General features: G+C 44.1%; 1 protein-coding gene across 1 annotated transcript in view; it reads left to right on the top strand.

Moving 5' to 3' along the window:
* Positions 1–3,573: 3,573 nt before the first annotated feature.
* Positions 3,574–18,212, top strand: part of LOC118384478 (1-phosphatidylinositol 4,5-bisphosphate phosphodiesterase delta-3-A-like) — a 32,232-nt gene continuing 17,593 nt past the window's right edge. The window contains exon 1 of the mRNA XM_035771059.2: positions 3,574–4,101. Within this exon, the coding sequence (XP_035626952.2) occupies positions 3,801–4,101 (301 nt within the window). The 5' untranslated portion in view covers positions 3,574–3,800. The remainder of the gene's footprint in view (positions 4,102–18,212) is intronic.

The raw sequence follows: 18,212 nt of genomic DNA, 5'->3' as shown, positions 1-18,212 counted from the left end.
ACCAATCAAGTTTTAGGATATAGGACCACCCTCTCATTGCTGCTATTGGACAAAATTGCATATACACTGTTGCTAAGCTTGAATCAAATTATTATTGGTTATCCCAAGAGTCAATCAAGTGCACATTGGGTCCAAGAGGAAAGTAGTCCGGGGCATTCTTTCAGACGCTACCATGTATAAATGGAGGGGGGAATTAGTTCACGTTTTGAAGAGTCTGCGAATTAATCTTCATTAATCGATATTCCACTTATACTGTATACAACTAATAAATTATGACATAGGAGTATATCGTGTCTTTTATCTATTTAATGATTGTTTTGCTTTGAATCACTCCCACAAACATTGAGACAATCCTTTCTTTCTAAAGGTAATGAACCCGTCATCCTGAACAAACTAGTCCTTTTTTACAGACCGTGTAGAAAAACGATTAACTAACGGCTATGCACCATGTTCATTTTGTTAATATTTAAACAATTACAGAATAATTTTATGTGGTTTTAAATAGTGTAGGGTTTAACTTTATTCGTTTTTTTTATTATTCTCTCTGGTGCGGAGTGATATTTCCCTCGCCTCCCACTAATGCGCAAGGATAAGAGTGTGGAACGACGCGTAAAGAAGCGACATTTTATTTATCGAGACCTAGCTAGCCAGTAGCAAGTACCACTCAATTTTACAGAACAACATATAATGGTGAAATGTTAAAATAACACAATTGCCCACTTTTTAGAGTTATGTTTAAGCTTATTGTCAACGATTAGTTATCAGTTGATTAAACGTGCCTCTCTTTTACCCAGTTTCTATTTCTATAAAGGCTTGCCGACTGAGGTTAGCTGGCTAGCTAATGTGCTAACTAGTGTCACACATGCATGTGCAGTGAAATATACAACTTTAGATCCAAATATTGTATTGTCTTGGCAAACGCTTTCATACTCGTATACATTAGCATATTGTAAAATGTAAGCCTATTGTAAGCTGGTTGAAATCATTAATTAGCATGTGAGCCTTGCTCGACCAGCAGCTAGGTACCAGGACCAATAATAACTAGTTAGCAAGCCAATTCCTTAATTTTATGGATGTTACCATAACCAAGTTCTAACTAAGCAAACATCCTGCACTAAAGTGGGAGTATCGATGGACACAGTATTGTAATATAGCTAGCTGGCTAACAACGTTCAAAACATGTAATCAAACTAAATGTTGAGCGAGCACTGATTTGCTAGTTAGTTAGTAGCATACAGCTACTAGCTAGGATAGCTGGTAGTTAGGTCTCTACTGTGGTTGAAATAGCTAGTCTTTTAAATTACCTAATTATATCTGCATTAATGTAAGCAGCATATATCATTTTAAACGGTCATAATTGAGTAATTACCTCTTCAAACACGGCATATGTTTGCATAACAAATACACAGTTGAATGCATTATTTGAAAATCTCACTGAAGGTATGCACACAAGACAGAAATGACAGTGTCTGTATATTTTGACTGATATGCAATGTCCTTATTCTCTGCAGGCTAAAGATTCCTCCCACATGGAGAGGGCAAATCTCAGTGGCATTTTACATGGTTCCCACTGTGTGTGATGGCTGCTGTAGGCTATATGCATGTAGGTCTACTTTTCGGTGGGTAGGCATCCCCTCCCCCTCATGCCATAGACCTTTCTCTCAATCACATTCACTCTTATCCTGATTTTCTCCTAAATTGTCATCTTCAATCATTCCCCCACCCACAACCCCTTGCTCTCTCTTACATTCTTTTGTCCTCTCTTTCATCTATTATTTTTGCTCCATTGCTTTCTCTGATTGAACATCTCTCCCTTCTGTCCTCTTTTTTTTCTTGGTCCTTTCATCATAATTCTTCTTGGAGCAGTTGACGCAAGAGTAGGCTATGCCTGAATGTATAGGCCCAAACTAGGAGGAACTTTCGCTATGAGGCGCTATTCCTGTAATGTGTTCTCTCAGTCAACCTGGTTAAATAAGGGTTAACTAGTTTGGTGTGAGGTGCTTGCTAGCTATAACTCTCAGAATTAAAGAGACTAATATATAGTAAATATGCCCTTGTAAGTTGTGCTAAATACATTTCTACATATGTAGCAAGCTCACAAATACAAAAATGTACCACATACACTCAAAGTAAGCTGACCAGACATTAGTCAGTCCAAGGCAAACTTTTGGCAATTGACAGATACCAGCCAAACTTGTGTATCTATCAGCTGTCATATAACCTATTGTTTACTGAAAAGGGAGTGATTGCTGGGGGAGCAGGAGGGAGGGTAGGGTTTGTCAAACGGGGTAGTGGGTGTTGACAGAGGCAGTGGTGTTCAGTGGAAGCTCTAGATGCCTGGGCAGGAGCACAGCAGCTCCTGGATCAGAGCCTCTGAGAGGATTATTGTACATGAGCTAATCTCTCACCCTATATATACTGCAACACGGCTGGGTACAATTGAGAATGGGTCAAAAGATCTATTCTATTCTATAGCCATTTGGGATTTTCCTATAACATATCAGAGCCATATACTGTATTTAGATAAATATATGGATGTGGATTATATTGTTCTAACCTTTGTCTTCTGTTTTGATATTACACATCAAAGCTTACAGAGCCTGAATGGTTGTTCTAAAATGGATCCCTTTGGATCAGGTCTGTAGATGGTCTGTGAAACATGCCTCTCTCCCCTAGGCCTGGAACCTACAGCTGAGCTCGCTCCTTCTCCTAATTATCCTCTTTATACCCTTATTGAAACCTAATTAAGTCCCGACCCCACGGGTTTGCCACTGCAGTATCGCAGACCAAGACCTATTCATCGAATCCACAGTTAGTGTTCCCCACCGGCTTACTTACAATGACATATAGCACATATTAACCCAAGTGCCCTTCAAAAGCATTTCTCTTTGCACAAATTGACTTTGTATGTTAATAATATATGGATGTAGAAGTAGTGATACATCAGAACTTTGGCTCAGAGCTATTTGATCATGTTCATCACCACTGCAGCCTGGCTTTGAACAGAACAGCAGGATATGCTATAGAAATAGCTTTATCTTCAGAATTAGGCCAGGCTACTTGCAGCCTCTGCGATATTATGAAACCGTTTAGTCAATGTGTTAGAGGCATAGTCAAAGTATACAGTTTATGCGTTTTGGCACTTTACTTGAATGATTTCACTGAATTTGGTTGTAATAAAGCGATAGCCAGATGATCCATTATTCTCATGACAGCGGCTTTCTTACTTTAGTAATTCCTGCCTATACCCCACCCACCCGCTAGGTGGCGCCAAATCATAATACTTTGAACGTGGGTTGCAGGTGGGTGGCGCTGTGTGTATCAGTGAACGTTGTAATGCAAAACAATGCAGTGTGAATGGAGCCTGTGTTTGGGGTGCGAAACACTGCTTTCTGCCACCCGTCATTTTGGACGGAGGAACTGCGCTAAATAACACTAAATAAATGCAGCTTGTAGGCTGTATATGATTAATTGCAATTCTTCATGAACCATGAAGTGTAGGCTACGCTATTAGATCGATTCAAATACCATAATAATAGACCCTACCTATGAAATAGGTCAGTGAGATTGTGAAACTTTCTTTTGGCCATGACCACGATGCCCCCGATAGGCTGCTATGTTAGAAGAAAGTAGGCTATACCCTGATAAGCTGCTATGTTAAAAGAAAGTAAGCTATATGAACGCATGTCTGTGTGGCTGTGGGTACAGGTGATTTGATTTGCGTCTGTGGGTATAGTTTTCTATAGTTTCTGTGCCCCTTGCTGGACTCAGATTACGTACTGCTATGGGAGGGACTTCACATGGAAAGTGAATTAATTACTGTAGTGCGCTATCCTGGTGACGCAACGGAGAAACACACAACTCAAGACTTGCCGAAGAGTTCAAAAACGGCACCTGCATTGGGAATTTGCTCTTCCCCCATTTACACACCCCTGACTTTTTCATATCAGTCAAGAGAACCACAGACAGAAAACAACAACGAGGACGGCATTGGAACTTGCATCATGTTGGGCAGGAGCAAGAAACCTCTTACCGCCGTGCATCATGAACCCAAGGCAGTGGAATCCCAACCCAAGACGCAGGACCCACTTAGGAAACTGGGTAAGAGAATTGCGACTCTCATCGTTTTAAAAACGTTTCTTCTTCTGTCAATATTACTCTAATTTGCTTCCTTGAATCTTGTTGAACCTGTCTTCTTTCAGTATTACTCTCTTGTTTCCTTGAATCATGTTTAATTTTGCTACAACAGATATAAGAGCACATAGTTCAGTTTTGCCTGTTGATTGTTTGACAAGTTATTACTATTATTGTCCGGTGTATATGTGTGTTGCTCTGGTCCATAAGGGGAAAGAAATCAGTGCAGGCTAAGGTTAATGACAGTTAGGCTATTGCGTTCCACATCCATTGGCATTGTTTTTTATTTTTCCAAGTGATCAGGAGGAATTGAATGTTTGCATATTGACATTAAGACTTCTTCTCATTGACAACTTATAATGCAAGGAATATACAATATGCCTTGGCGGTAATAAGTTTTGCTAAAAGAAATAAACTATTGCTTGAAATCTGCTTATGCAATGGTCTTTGTAAACATACACAAGTTACCTGTGTGTGTGTGTGTGTGTGTGTGTGTGTGTGTGTGTGTGTGTGTGTGTGTGTGTGTGTGTGTGTGTGTGTGTGTGTGTGTGTGTGTGTGTGTGTGTGTGTGTGTGTGTGAAAAGAGAGCTCAACTCAAGTGGAGAGTGTGCGTGGGAGCTGACAAGTGGTCATGTGTTTGTGCGGTGTCCAACAGCTCACTGACCCCCAGGCTCTCCACCCCACTCACACAGATCCTCACTCACCAACGAACAACTCTGACCCAGTGCCTAGCTCTCCCACCACCCACTCACCATGGCCACCATGCCCCCCACCCCCCACCCCCATCTCACGGTCACACCTCAACTAAAATAGAGAACTGCTGAGGATGGACAGAGCACCTGTCAAAGCCTCTGGATATCTGTCAATCTAGACGACAGAACCATGTCATCCTATGTGAGTGTGTATGTCATCCTATGTGAGTGTGTATGTCATCCTATGTGAGTGTGTATGTCATCCTATGTGAGTGTGTATGTCATCCTATGTGAGTGTGTGTATTTGTATGTCACACACAAGCTCCCTCTTCTTCTCTTGTGTATATGCTGTATATATTTATTAGCATGTGTAAGTACAATTTCACCACAATACATGGTAGTTAATTAAATAATACCTATTACGGTACAGCAATTCAGACAAGCAAACAAACAAGCACATCAACACCATTTTTTTTTTACAAATGAATAAATATGTCACTCATTATTTATTCGCTCTTATTGCCATGGATGGGATGTGGGAAGGTTATAACAAATCTTGTCCAAAGGGATGTAGCTAGATATAAAATGTAGCCAGTGTGTTAAAGTAGGAGGAATATCGGCTTTAAGAATAATGTTATGGATTTCTTTGCCGCGAGCACAGACAGATCAATATATTTGTTAATTGTTCCGTGGATCTAGTTCATTGGTCCCAAACAGACAAGCTAGGCATGAGGGCTAGAAGTCTGTAAACCTTTTGAAATTGTGTTGATTACTGATTCCCAAAACATTGGAATACGATTGAATGTGCTTGCTAACCAAAACATGTGATTAAAAAGTACTCTTTTGCCTCTCCTTGCACCAACAAGGGAAAGACATTTCAGCATTCATTTTTGTGGCACAGTAAACACGGAATGGTTGTAGGAACATGTGTGTGCTTTCAAACAGATTAACACCATTCTCTGCTTATTTCACCCTGCAAATCTGAATGTTCCCATTTCAATCTAGTGACATCTGTCTACTAGCATATGATCTAACAACTTTGATAAACTTTAGAAATATTACTTGAGTTTTCACGATCATTCAGTAAGACATCAAGTTGAGACCCTTGTTTCAATTGACACACGTCAGACTTGGTTCTATGACCTCTTGTTCTGAAAGCCTCTGAGATTAGCACATTGACCTGCGCTAATCACAGAATGTGACTACACTAAATGTAGAAATATTTAAATGTTCATCCTGATGGGCATATACCTTTGCCATGGAATGATTTGTGGGGTACTCGGGTACTGTACATGTGAGTATTTGTGAAAAACGTATTATTTCATTAACTGTGTCATGCCCCATAAACTCTCCATGCACAAGGTCCTGTTTGTCATGACCGACCAAACTAACAGTATCAGATGGGTGTGTCTAACTGGATGGAATGCAGGAGGTCAGAAGTTCTGCTGGCCTTGCAGTTCTGACCTATCACAAGCTGTTTTGGCACATCAAATAGGAGAACCTAAATCACTCCAAAGGAGAACCTTCATTTAAAAACGATTTGCTTTGTATTACAATGTCTCTATTAACTTGTACCTTTTGCCAGCATCTGAAATAGCATTCAGTAGTAGTATGGAATCTTTAGGGGAGGGTGATTTGTTTGGGGTATGTGTGAAGACACATTTCCAAAGTAAAGTCTCCATAGACTTAGTTCCCAGTGGCCCTGTGTTTATCAAATGTTAAGGGTCAAAGGTTGTCTTCAAATGTCATTAACCCAGCAGGTGCATACTGTCTGACTGCAGAGAGACTGCAATATCAGTGTCATGAACCGGCTCGTAACCCGTAACAAATAAGGGAGAGAACGTGGAGATCAAGAAATAACAAATATATGTATTAACTGAAGTAAACTATAAACGAGTAAACAATGGTGTGTGTAAGTGAGTGGTTTCGTGCATAGATGTGATAATGAGGTGTGTTGAAATGTGCCAGAACAACAACAAAAAAAGCCACAAATGCCACAATCTAAAATAACTGTCTGCGTTGAGAGAGTCTGCTCAATGAATGGGGGGGACACCCGAGCCCAGGTGTGTCCCATTTTGCTGACGACCCTCCCGGCTCCGCCCACCGACGTCTTATTAAGGAAAACAAGAGCATTACATTTACATTTACATTTACATTTAAGTCATTTAGCAGACGCTCTTATCCAGAGCGACTTACAAATGGGTGCATTCACCTTATGACATCCAGTGGAACAGCCACTTTACATAGTAAAGTAAAGTAATAGTGCATCTAAATCTTTTTAGGGGGGGGGGGGGTGAGAAGGATTACTTATCCTATCCTAGGTATTCCTTAAAGAGGTGGGGTTTCAGGTGTCTCCGGAAGGTGGTGATTGACTCCGCTGTCCTGGCGTCGTGAGGGAGTTTGTTCCACCATTGGGGGGCCAGAGCAGCAAACAGTTTTGACTGGGCTGAGCGGGAACTGTACTTCCTCAGTGGTAGGGAGGCGAGCAGGCCAGAGGTGGATGAACGCAGTGCCCTTGTTTGGGTGTCAGAGGCTGGAGGTACTGAGGTGCCGTTCCCCTCACAGCTCCGTAGGCAAGCACCATGGTCTTGTAGCGGATGCGAGCTTCAACTGGAAGCCAGTGGAGAGAGCGGAGGAGCGGGGTGACGTGAGAGAACTTGGGAAGGTTGAACACCAGACGGGCTGGATGAGTTGTAGGGGTTTAATGGCACAGGCAGGGAGCCCAGCCAACAGTGAGTTGCAGTAATCCAGACGGGAGATGACAAGTGCCTGGATTAGGACCTGCGCCGCTTCCTGTGTGAGGCAGGGTCGTACTCTGCGGATGTTGTAGAGCATGAACCTACAGGAACGGGCCACCGCCTTGATGTTAGTTGAGAACGACAGGGTGTTGTCCAGGATCACGCCAAGGTTCTTAGCGCTCTGGGAGGAGGACACAATGGAGTTGTCAACCGTGATGGCGAGATCATGGAACGGGCAGTCCTTCCCCGGGAGGAAGAGGAGCTCCGTCTTGCCGAGGTTCAGCTTGAGGTGGTGATCCGTCATCCACACTGATATGTCTGCCAGACATGCAGAGATGCGATTCGCCACCTGGTCATCAGAAGGGGGAAAGGAGAAGATTAATTGTGTGTCGTCTGCATAGCAATGATAGGAGAGACCATGTGAGGTTATGACAGAGCCAAGTGACTTGGTGTATAGCGAGAATAGGAGAGGGCCTAGAACAGAGCCCTGGGGGACACCAGTGGTGAGAGCGCGTGGTGAGGAGACAGATTCTCGCCACGCCACCTGGTAGGAGCGACCTGTCAGGTAGGACGCAATCCAAGCGTGGGCCGCGCCGGAGATGCCCAACTCGGAGAGGGTGGAGAGGAGGATCTGATGGTTCACAGTATCGAAGGCAGCCGATAGGTCTAGAAGGATGAGAGCAGAGGAGAGAGAGTTAGCTTTAGCAGTGCGGAGCGCCTCCGTGATGCAGAGAAGAGCAGTCTCAGTTGAATGACTAGTCTTGAAACCTGACTGATTTGAATCAAGAAGGTCATTCTGAGAGAGATAGCGGTAGAGCTGGCCAAGGACGGCACGCTCAAGAGTTTTGGAGAGAAAAGAAAGAAGGGATACTGGTCTGTAGTTGTTGACATCGGAGGGATCGAGTGTAGGTTTTTTCAGAAGGGGTGCAACTCTCGCTCTCTTGAAGACGGAAGGGACGTAGCCAGCGGTCAGGGATGAGTTGATGAGCGAGGTGAGGTAAGGGAGAAGGTCTCCGGAAATGGTCTGGAGAAGAGAGGAGGGGATAGGGTCAAGCGGGCAGGTTGTTGGGCGGCCGGCCGTCACAAGACGCAAGATTTCATCTGGAGAGAGAGGGGAGAAAGAGGTCAGAGCACATGGTAGGGCAGTGTGAGCAGAACCAGCGGTGTCGTTTGACTTAGCAAACGAGGATCGGATGTCGTCGACCTTCTTTTCAAAATGGTTGACGAAGTCATCTGCAGAGAGGGAGGAGGGGGGAGGAGGATTCAGGAGGGAGGAGAAGGTGGCAAAGAGCTTCCTAGGGTTAGAGGCAGATGCTTGGAATTTAGAGTGGTAGAAAGTGGCTTTAGCAGCAGAGACAGAGGAGGAAAATGTAGAGAGGAGGGAGTGAAAGGATGCCAAGTCCGCAGGGAGGCGGGTTTTCCTCCATTTCCGCTCGGCTGCCCGGAGCCCTGTTCTGTGAGCTCGCAATGAGTCGTCGAGCCACGGAGCGGGAGGGGAGGACCGAGCCGGCCTGGAGGATAGGGGACATAGAGAGTCAAAGGATGCAGAAAGGGAGGAGAGGAGGGTTGAGGCAGAATCAGGAGATAGGTTGGAGAAGGTTTGAGCAGAGGGAAGAGATGATAGGATGGAAGAGGAGAGAGTAGCGGGGGAGAGAGAGCGAAGTTTGGGACGGCGCGATACCATCTGAGTAGGGGCAGTGTGGGAAGTGTTGGATGAGAGCGAGAGGGAAAAGGATACAAGGTAGTGGTCGGACACTTGGAGGGGAGTTGCAATGAGGTTAGTGGAAGAACAGCATCTAGTAAAGATGAGGTCGAGCGTATTGCCTGCCTTGTGAGTAGGGGGGAGGTGAGAGGGTGAGGTCAAAAGAGGAGAGGAGTGGAAAGAAGGAGGCAGAGAGGAATGAGTCAAAGGTAGACGTGGGGAGGTTAAAGTCGCCCAGAACTGTGAGAGGTGAGCCGTCCTCAGGAAAGGAGCTTATCAAGGCATCAAGCTCATTGATGAACTCTCCGAGGGAACCTGGAGGGCGATAAATGATAAGGATGTTAAGCTTGAAAGGGCTGGTAACTGTGACAGCATGGAATTCAAAGGAGGCGATAGACAGATGGGTAAGGGGAGAAAGAGAGAATGACCACTTGGGAGAGATGAGGATCCCGGTGCCACCACCCCGCTGACCAGAAGCTCTCGGGGTGTGCGAGAACACGTGGGCGGACGAGGAGAGAGCAGTAGGAGTAGCAGTGTTATCTGTGGTGATCCATGTTTCCGTCAGTGCCAAGAAGTCGAGGGACTGGAGGGAGGCATAGGCTGAGATGAACTCTGCCTTGTTGGCCGCAGATCGGCAGTTCCAGAGGCTACCGGAGACCTGGAACTCCACGTGGGTCGTGCGCGCTGGGACCACCAGATTAGGGTGGCCGCGGCCACGCGGTGTGGAGCATTTGTATGGTCTGTGCAGAGAGGAGAGAACAGGGATAGACAGACACATAGTTGACAGGCTGCAGAAGAGGCTACGCTAATGCAAGGAGATTGGAATGACAAGTGGACTATACACGTCTCGAATGTTCAGAAAGTTAAGCTTACGTAGCAAAGAGAGAGCATTCGGCAGACAGAGTGGGAGGGTCATCACATTTAAAAAAAATATATATATATATATTTCGCCTTTATTTAACCAGGAAGGCTAGTTGAGAACATGTTCTCATTTACAACTGCAACCTGGCCAAGATAAAGCAAAGCAGTGCGACACAAACAACAACACAGAGTTACACATGGAATAAACGTGCATATACACACAATAGAAAGTCTATATACAGTATGTGCAAATTAGATGAGATAAGGGAGGTAAAGGCAATAAATAGGCGATAGTGGCGACATAATTACAATATAGCAATTAAACACTGGAGTGATAGATGTGCAGAAGATGAATGTGCAAGTAGAGATTCTGGGGTGCAAAGGAGCCAAATAAATAAATAACAGTATGGGGAGGAGGTAGTTGGATGGGCTATTTACAAATGGGCTATGTACAGGTGCAGTGATCTGACAGCTGGTGCTTAAAGCTAGTGAGGGAGATATGAGTCTCCAGCTTCAGTGATTTTTGCCGTTTGTTCCAGTCATTGGCAGCAGAGAACTGGAAGGAAAGGTGGCCAAAGTAGGAATTGGCTTTGGGGGTGACCAGTGAAATATACCTGCTGGAGCGCGTGCTACGGGTGGGTGCTGCTATGGTGACAGGTGAGCTAAGGCGTGGCTTTACCTAGTAAAGACTTATAGATAACCTGGAGCCAGTGGGTTTGGTGACAAATATGAAGCAAGGGCCAGCCAACGAGAGCATACAGATCGCAGTGGTGGGTAGTATATGGGGAGCTTTGGTGACAAAACGGATGGCACATAAATTACATTGCCAAAGTCAAGGATCGGTAGGATGGTCAGTTTTACAAGTGTATGTTTGGCAGCATGAGTGAAGGAGGCTTTGTTGTGAAATAGGAAGCCGATTCTAGATTTAATTTTGGTTTGGAAATGCTTAATGTGAGTCTGGAAGGTTAGTTTACAGTCAGACCAGACACCTAGAATATGTGGACAACTACAAATACCTAAGTCAGAACCGTCCAGAGTAATGCTGGATGGGCGGGCAGGTGCGGGCAGCGATCGGGTGAAGAGCATGCATTTAGTTTTACTTGCATTTAAGAGCAGTTGGAGTCCACGGAAGGAGAGTTGTATGGCATTGAAGCTCGTCTGGAGGTTAGTTAAAACAGTGTCCAAAGAAGGGCCAGAAGTATACAGCATGGTGTCGTCTGTGTAGAGGTGGATCAGAGAATCCCCAGCAGTAAGAGCGACATCATTGATGTATACAGAGAGTCAGCCCGAGAATTGAACCCTGTGGCACCCCCATAGAGACTGCCAGAGGTCCGAACAACAGGCCCTCCGATTTGACTCACTGAACTCTGTCTGAGAAGTAGTTGGTGAACCAGGCGAGGCAATCATTTGAGAAACCAAGGCTGTTGAGTCTGCCGATGAGAATGAGGTGATTGACAGATTCGAAAGCCTTGGCCAGGTCAATGACATCAGCCACACACACATGTATTAACACATATCGATGCCGGTGTTTGCCAATTGTTGCAGTTTTGGTGTATTTTAGTTAGAACATAGCCTATATATTTTTTTTTAAATTGTTGGACATAAAATACTGTAAAAAGACTGGCAAATTAGCTCCAAGTGATTTTGATTTTGGAAATCTGTTTGGGCTTCTTGAGGTCAGTTTACAGTCTATAAATTATTTGTAATTATGTTCCAGCCCCCTGACCATCCGCTCAAGAAAAATCATCTCGCAGATGAATCTAGTTGATGATCTCTAGCCAACATGATCATATGAGAATTTAATGATCTGTTTTGGTTTGGGTGACATCATATGACGTGACCTGCTTTTTGACAAGCTATCTGCTACACACCACAGTAACACCTGCTAAATATGTGTATGCGACCAATAAAATGTGATTTGATAGGATCAATGTTGTCTTGCGTGGTCTGTGGCATTTTTCCCTTAGCTCAAAGTTAAACATCACTCACTTTATGCGGTATAACTATGAGGTAAAAACATCAATGTCAATTAAAGTTGTGATCATTTTACAGTGGGGAAGTTGCAATTTATGGTTGTGTGTATTGGGGATTTGATTTGACATCATGAATGATTGCTTATAGGTATCTTCATATGTGTGTAAAATAGATCTTAGATATTTTATTCATACATTTTAAAAAATGTTAGTTTTTTTTTGCCAACCACTATCTGTTGTTTAGCTAGAATGGAATGCTCGTATATGTGATTATATAGACAGTGGCAAGAAAAAGTATGTGAAGCCTTTGGAATTACCTGGATTTCTGCATAAATTTGACATAACATTTTATCTGATCTTCATCTAAGTCACAACAATAGACAAACACAGTGCACTTAAACTAATAACACACAAATTATTGTATTTTTCTTGTCTATATTGAATACATAATTTAAACATTCACAGTATAGGTTGGGAAAAGTATGTGAACCTCTAGTCTAATGACTCTCCAAAAGCTAATTGGAGTCAGGAGTCACCTAACCTGGAGTCGAATCAATGAGACAAGATTTTGGTTAGAGCCACCCTGTCCCATAAACACTCACAAAATTTGAGTTTTCTATTCACAAGAAGCATTGCCTGATGTGAACCATGCCTCGAACAAAAGAGATGTCAGAAGATCTAAGATGAAGAATTGTTGCCTTGCATAAAGCTGGAAAGAGTAACAAAAGTATCTCTGAAAGTCAGTCCACCGTAAGAAAAAAACTGTCTATAAATGGAGAAAGTTCAGCACTGTTGCTACTCTCCCTAGGATTGGCCATCCTGCAAAGATGCTCAATGAGGTTTTAGAGTGTCAGCTAAAGACTTACAGGAATCTCTGAAAGACGCTAACATCTCTGTTGAGGAGTCTACAATACATAAAACACTAAACAATAATGGTGTTCATGGGAGGACTCCATGGAAGAAGACACTGCTGTCCAAAATAAACATTGCTGCACGTCTGAATTTCGCAAAAGAGCACCTGGATGTTCCACAGCGCTACTGGCAAAATATTCTGTGTGACACTATGTGTGGAGGAAAAAAAAGGCACAGCACCAAAATCAAAACCTCATCCCAACTGTAAAGTATGGTGGAGGGAGCATCATGGTTTGGGGCTGCTTGGCTGCCTCAGGGCCTGGACAGCTTGCTATCATCGACTGGAAAATGTCTTCCCTAGTTTATCAAGACATTTTGCAGGAGAATGTAAGGCTATCTGTCTGCCAATGGAAGCTCAATAGAAGTTAGGTGACTCAACAGGACAACAACCCAAAAGACAGAAGTAAATCAACAACAGAATGGCTTGAACAGAAGAAAATACGCCTTCTGGAGTGGCCCAGTCAGAGTCCTGACCTCAACCCGATTGAGATGCTGTGGCATGACTTCAAGAGAGCGCTTCACACCAGATATCCCAAGAACATTGTGTAACTGAAACAGTTTTGTAAAGAGGAATGGTCCAAAATTCCTTCTGACTGTTGTGCAGGTCTGATCCACAACTACAGAAAATGTTTGTTTGAGGTTATTGCTACGAAAGGAGGGTCAACCTGTTATTAAATCCAAGGGTTCACATACATTTCCAAACCTGCACTGGGAATGTTTACACGGTGTGTTCAGTAAAGACAAGAAAAGGTATAATTGCTTGTGTGCTATTAGTTTAAGCAGACTGTGTTTGTCTATTGTTGTGACTTAGATGAAGATCAGATGCCAATTTATGCAGAAATCCAGGTAATTCTAAAGGGTTCACATACCTTTTCTTTCCACTGTACACAGTGACTTCAGAAAGTATTCAGACTCCTTCTCTTTTTCTACATTCTGTTACGTTACAGCCTTATTCTAAAATGGATTTAAAAAAAAAAATTAAATCAATAAATCTACACACAATACCCCATATTGAGAAAGCAAAAGCAGGTTTTTAGACATTTTTGCAAATAAATTAAAAACCAAAATACCTTAAAAGGTATTAAGACCTTTTACTATGAGACTCTAAATTGAGCTCAGGTGCATCCTGTTTCCATTGATCATCCTTGAGATGTTTCTACAACTTGATTGGAGTCCACCTGTGGTAAATTCAATTGATTGGACATGATTTGGAAAGGCACACACCTGTCTATATAAGGTCCCACAGTTGACCGTGCATGTCAGAGCAAAAACCAAGCCATGAGGTCATGAGGCCACCCTTCCAAACTGAGCAATCAGGGGAGAAGGGCCTTGGTCAAAGAGGTGACAAAGACCTGATGGTCACTCTGACAGAGCTCTAGAGTTCCTCTGTGGAGAAGGGAGAACCATCCAGAAGGACAACCATCTCTGCAGCAAAGTACAGAGAGATTCTTGATGAAATCCTGCTCCAGAGCTCTCAGGATCTCAGACTTCCAACAGGACAACAACCCTTAGCACACAGCCAAGACAACGCAGGAGTGGCTTAGAGACAAGTCTCTGAATGTCCTTGAGTGGCCCAGCCAGAGCCCGGACTTGAACCCAATTGAACATCTCTGGAGAGACCCGAAAATAGCTGTGCAGCAATGCTCCCCATCCAACCTGACAGAGCTTGAGAGGATCTGCAAAAGAGAATGGGAGAAACTCCCCAAATACAGGTCTGCCAAGCTTGTAGCATCATACCCAAGAATACTTGATGCTGTAATCACTGCCAAAGGTGTTTCAACAAAGTACTGAGTAAAGGGTCTGAATAGTTATGTAAATGTGATATTTCAGTATTAGATTTTTAATACGTTTGCAAAATTTCTAAAAAACAATTTTGCATTATTTATACATTGTGACGTTACAAAAATCAAGGGGTCTGAATACTTTCCGAATGCACTATATTTTAAACAAATACATGTCTGTCATTGAGCAATCACATGCCATGATTACATAGTAAAACAAAACACACCAATCTCTTTCAGAAATTCTTTAAACATCTAAAGCTAATTTACCAACATTTCTGAAAATGGATATATGGGGGTTTGGAAAAAAACTCTTCATATCTTTATCGGTGTGATCTCAGAAAATCATTGCCTTAATATCAACCCTCTCAGCCTAGTTGTCCCCCTAGTTGCACTCTTTGATGTGCTCTTCTCTCCTTATCAGGGTTCAATGTTTTCCTTGGCTTCTGTCCCAGTCTGTGTCTGAGAGCATTGTTTTGATTGAGTTCAACACTGCTGTTTTGACCTGAGTTGGCTCATTTCTTACCTAGTATCAATACAACACCAATGTTTACAGCAAGCCCCCTTGGACCAGTACTTAGTTCCACAGACAGACATGGAGACCGAGAAAGATTAAGTTTCCTACATCAAATGTACTGCATGTTGACTGATACATCCGACCATAATTCTATCCTCCTGATTCCTGCTTACAAGCCAAAACTAAACAGGAAGTACCAGTGACTCTCTCAATACGGGAGTGGTCAGATTGCGCGGATGCTACGCTACAGGACTGTTTTGCTAGCACAGACTGGAATATGTTCTGGGATTCATCCAATGGCATTGAGGAGTACACCACATCAGTCACCAGCTTCATCAATAAGTGCATCGATGACGTCGTCCCCACAGTGAACGTACGTACATATCCCAACCAGAAGCAATGGATTACAGGCAACATCCGCATTGAGCTAAAGGCTAGAGCTGCCGCTTTCAAGGTGAGCAACACTAATCCGGACGCCTGTAAGAAATCCTGCTGTGCCCTCAGACTAACCACCAAACAAGCAAAGTGTCAATACAGGATTAAGATTGAATCCTACTACACCGGCTCTGACGCTCGTCGGTTGTGGCAAGGCTTGAAAACTATTATGGACTACAAAGGGAAACGCAGACGCCAGCTGCCCAATGATGCAAGCCTATCAGATGAGATTGCGCGGACCAACTGTCAAGTGTCTTCACTGACACTTTCAACCTCTCCCTGACCGAGTCTGTAATGCCTACATAATTCAAGCAGACCACCATAGTCCCTGTGCCCAAGGAAGCGAGGTAATCTGCCTAAATTATTACCACCCCGTAGCACTCACGTTGGTAGCCATGAAGTGCTTTGAAAGGCTGGTCATGGCTCACATCAACAGCATCATCCCGGATGCCCTAGACCCACTCCAATTCGCATACCGCCCTAACAGATACACAAATGACACAATCTCAAGTGCACTCCACACTGTCCTTTCCCACCTGGACAAAAGGAACATCTATGTGAGAATGCTGTTCATTGACTACAGCTCAGCGTACAGCACCTTAGTGCCCACGAAGCTCATCACTAAGTTAAGGATCCTGGGACTAAACGCCTCCCTCTGCAACTGGATCATGGACATCCTGACGGGCCGCCCCCAGATGGTAAGGGTAGGCAACAACACGTCTGCCACGCTGATCAACACTTGGGCCCCTCAGGGGGTGCGTACTTAGACCCCTCCTGTACTCCCTGTTCACACACGACTGCGTGGCCAAACACAACTCCATCACCATCATTAAGTTTGCTGACGACACAACAGTGGTAGGCCTGATCACTGACAACGATGAGACTGCCTATAGAGAGGAGGTCAGAGACCTGGCCATGTGGTGCCAGGACAACAACCTTTCCCTCAATGTGAGCAAGACAAAGGAGCTGATCGTGGACTACAGGAAAAGGCAGGCCGAACAGGCCCCCCTTAAAATCGACGGGGCTGTAGTGGAGCGGGTCGAGAATTTCCAGTTCCTTGCTTTCCACATCACCAACGATCTATCATGGTCTAAACACACCAAGACAGTCGTGAAGAGGGCACGACAAAACCTTTTCCCCCTCAGGAGACTGAAAATAATTGGCATGGGTCCGCAGATCCTCAAAAGGTTCTACAGCTGTACAATCTAGAGCATCCTGACCGGTTGCATCACCGCCTGGTATGGCAACTGCTCGGCATCTGACCGTAAGGCACTACAGAGGGTAATGCGTATCCAGGACCTATATAATAGGCGGTGTCGGAGGAAAGCCCATAAAATTGTCAGAGACTCCAGTCACCCAAATCATAGACTGTTTTCTCTGCCACCGCACGGCAAGTGGTACCAGAGTGCCAAGTCTAGGACCAAAAGGCTCCTTAACAGCTTCTACCCCCAAGCCATAAGACTGCTGAACAATTAATCAAATGGCCACCAGACTATTACATTGACACCCCCCCCCCCATTTGTGTTGTACGTTGCTGCTACTCGCTGTTTATTATCTATGCATAGTGACTTCACCCTTACCTACAAATGACCCTTATGTACAAATAACTAACTTGTACCCCCGCATACTGACACGGTACTGGTATCCCCCGTATATAGCCTCGTTATTGTTGTATTAGGTCCAACAATGCCCAGAAATCTCCCTATCTATTCTGTATCTTTCACTATCTTCACTTACTTATTTCCTGTCTTGTTCCTCTCTCCGAGTCTCACTCCTCCATTTCCCAACCTTTTTATTTCGTCATTCACTTCTTCTGCTGTAGTAAATATCTCTTCTCTTTCCTTCTTTCGCTCTCTCTCTGTTCAGAACCCCCATCTTGTTGTGTGCTTGGTTTCACATAGCTTTTTTTTTTATCGTTGCTAGCCAGCCAGGTTGTTATGCTGGCCCAAAGTGCGTGTCAACAAAATTCTCCTTGGCTTGCTGTAGGAGCTGTGATGAGCAGGGTACCCAGCTCATGGGCCTCAAAGCCCCTTCTTTCTCCCTTCACAACCACATGTGCTTCATTACAGCAGTGTTACCGTATGGAGTGCTTGATCCTAAAACTCTCTCTCCTTCTTGGCTCTGTTGGCAGTAGGGGTGTCCTGCATCCCTGAACATTTGCATATGTACCCATGTGCACAGATTTCTCATCTGTATTCCTGGATGGGGAGGTATGGGGACGGGACAGAGAGAAAATAATGGAGTTGAGGTCAGTGAGGTGACAACAGTAGGTCCAGGAATAATAATTTAACAGGCTCAAAAAGGGTTAGGGTTGGTGGTGTGAGGATGGGCAGAGCGAGAACACAACTCCGTTAGGACAGCTTAGCATGGTCACTGACCTGCTGTTAATAGGGTCCTTGTGCTCAATGCTCAGCCTGTGGGAATTCCTTGCATGTGGTAACAGCTTGGTGACGGACTGTGTCAAAAA

The sequence above is a fragment of the Oncorhynchus keta genome, chromosome 5 (genome assembly GCF_023373465.1).
Source record: "Oncorhynchus keta strain PuntledgeMale-10-30-2019 chromosome 5, Oket_V2, whole genome shotgun sequence".
NCBI classification, from domain to species: Eukaryota; Metazoa; Chordata; class Actinopteri; order Salmoniformes; family Salmonidae; genus Oncorhynchus; species Oncorhynchus keta.
This window is presented reverse-complemented; position numbering and strand designations above follow the sequence as displayed.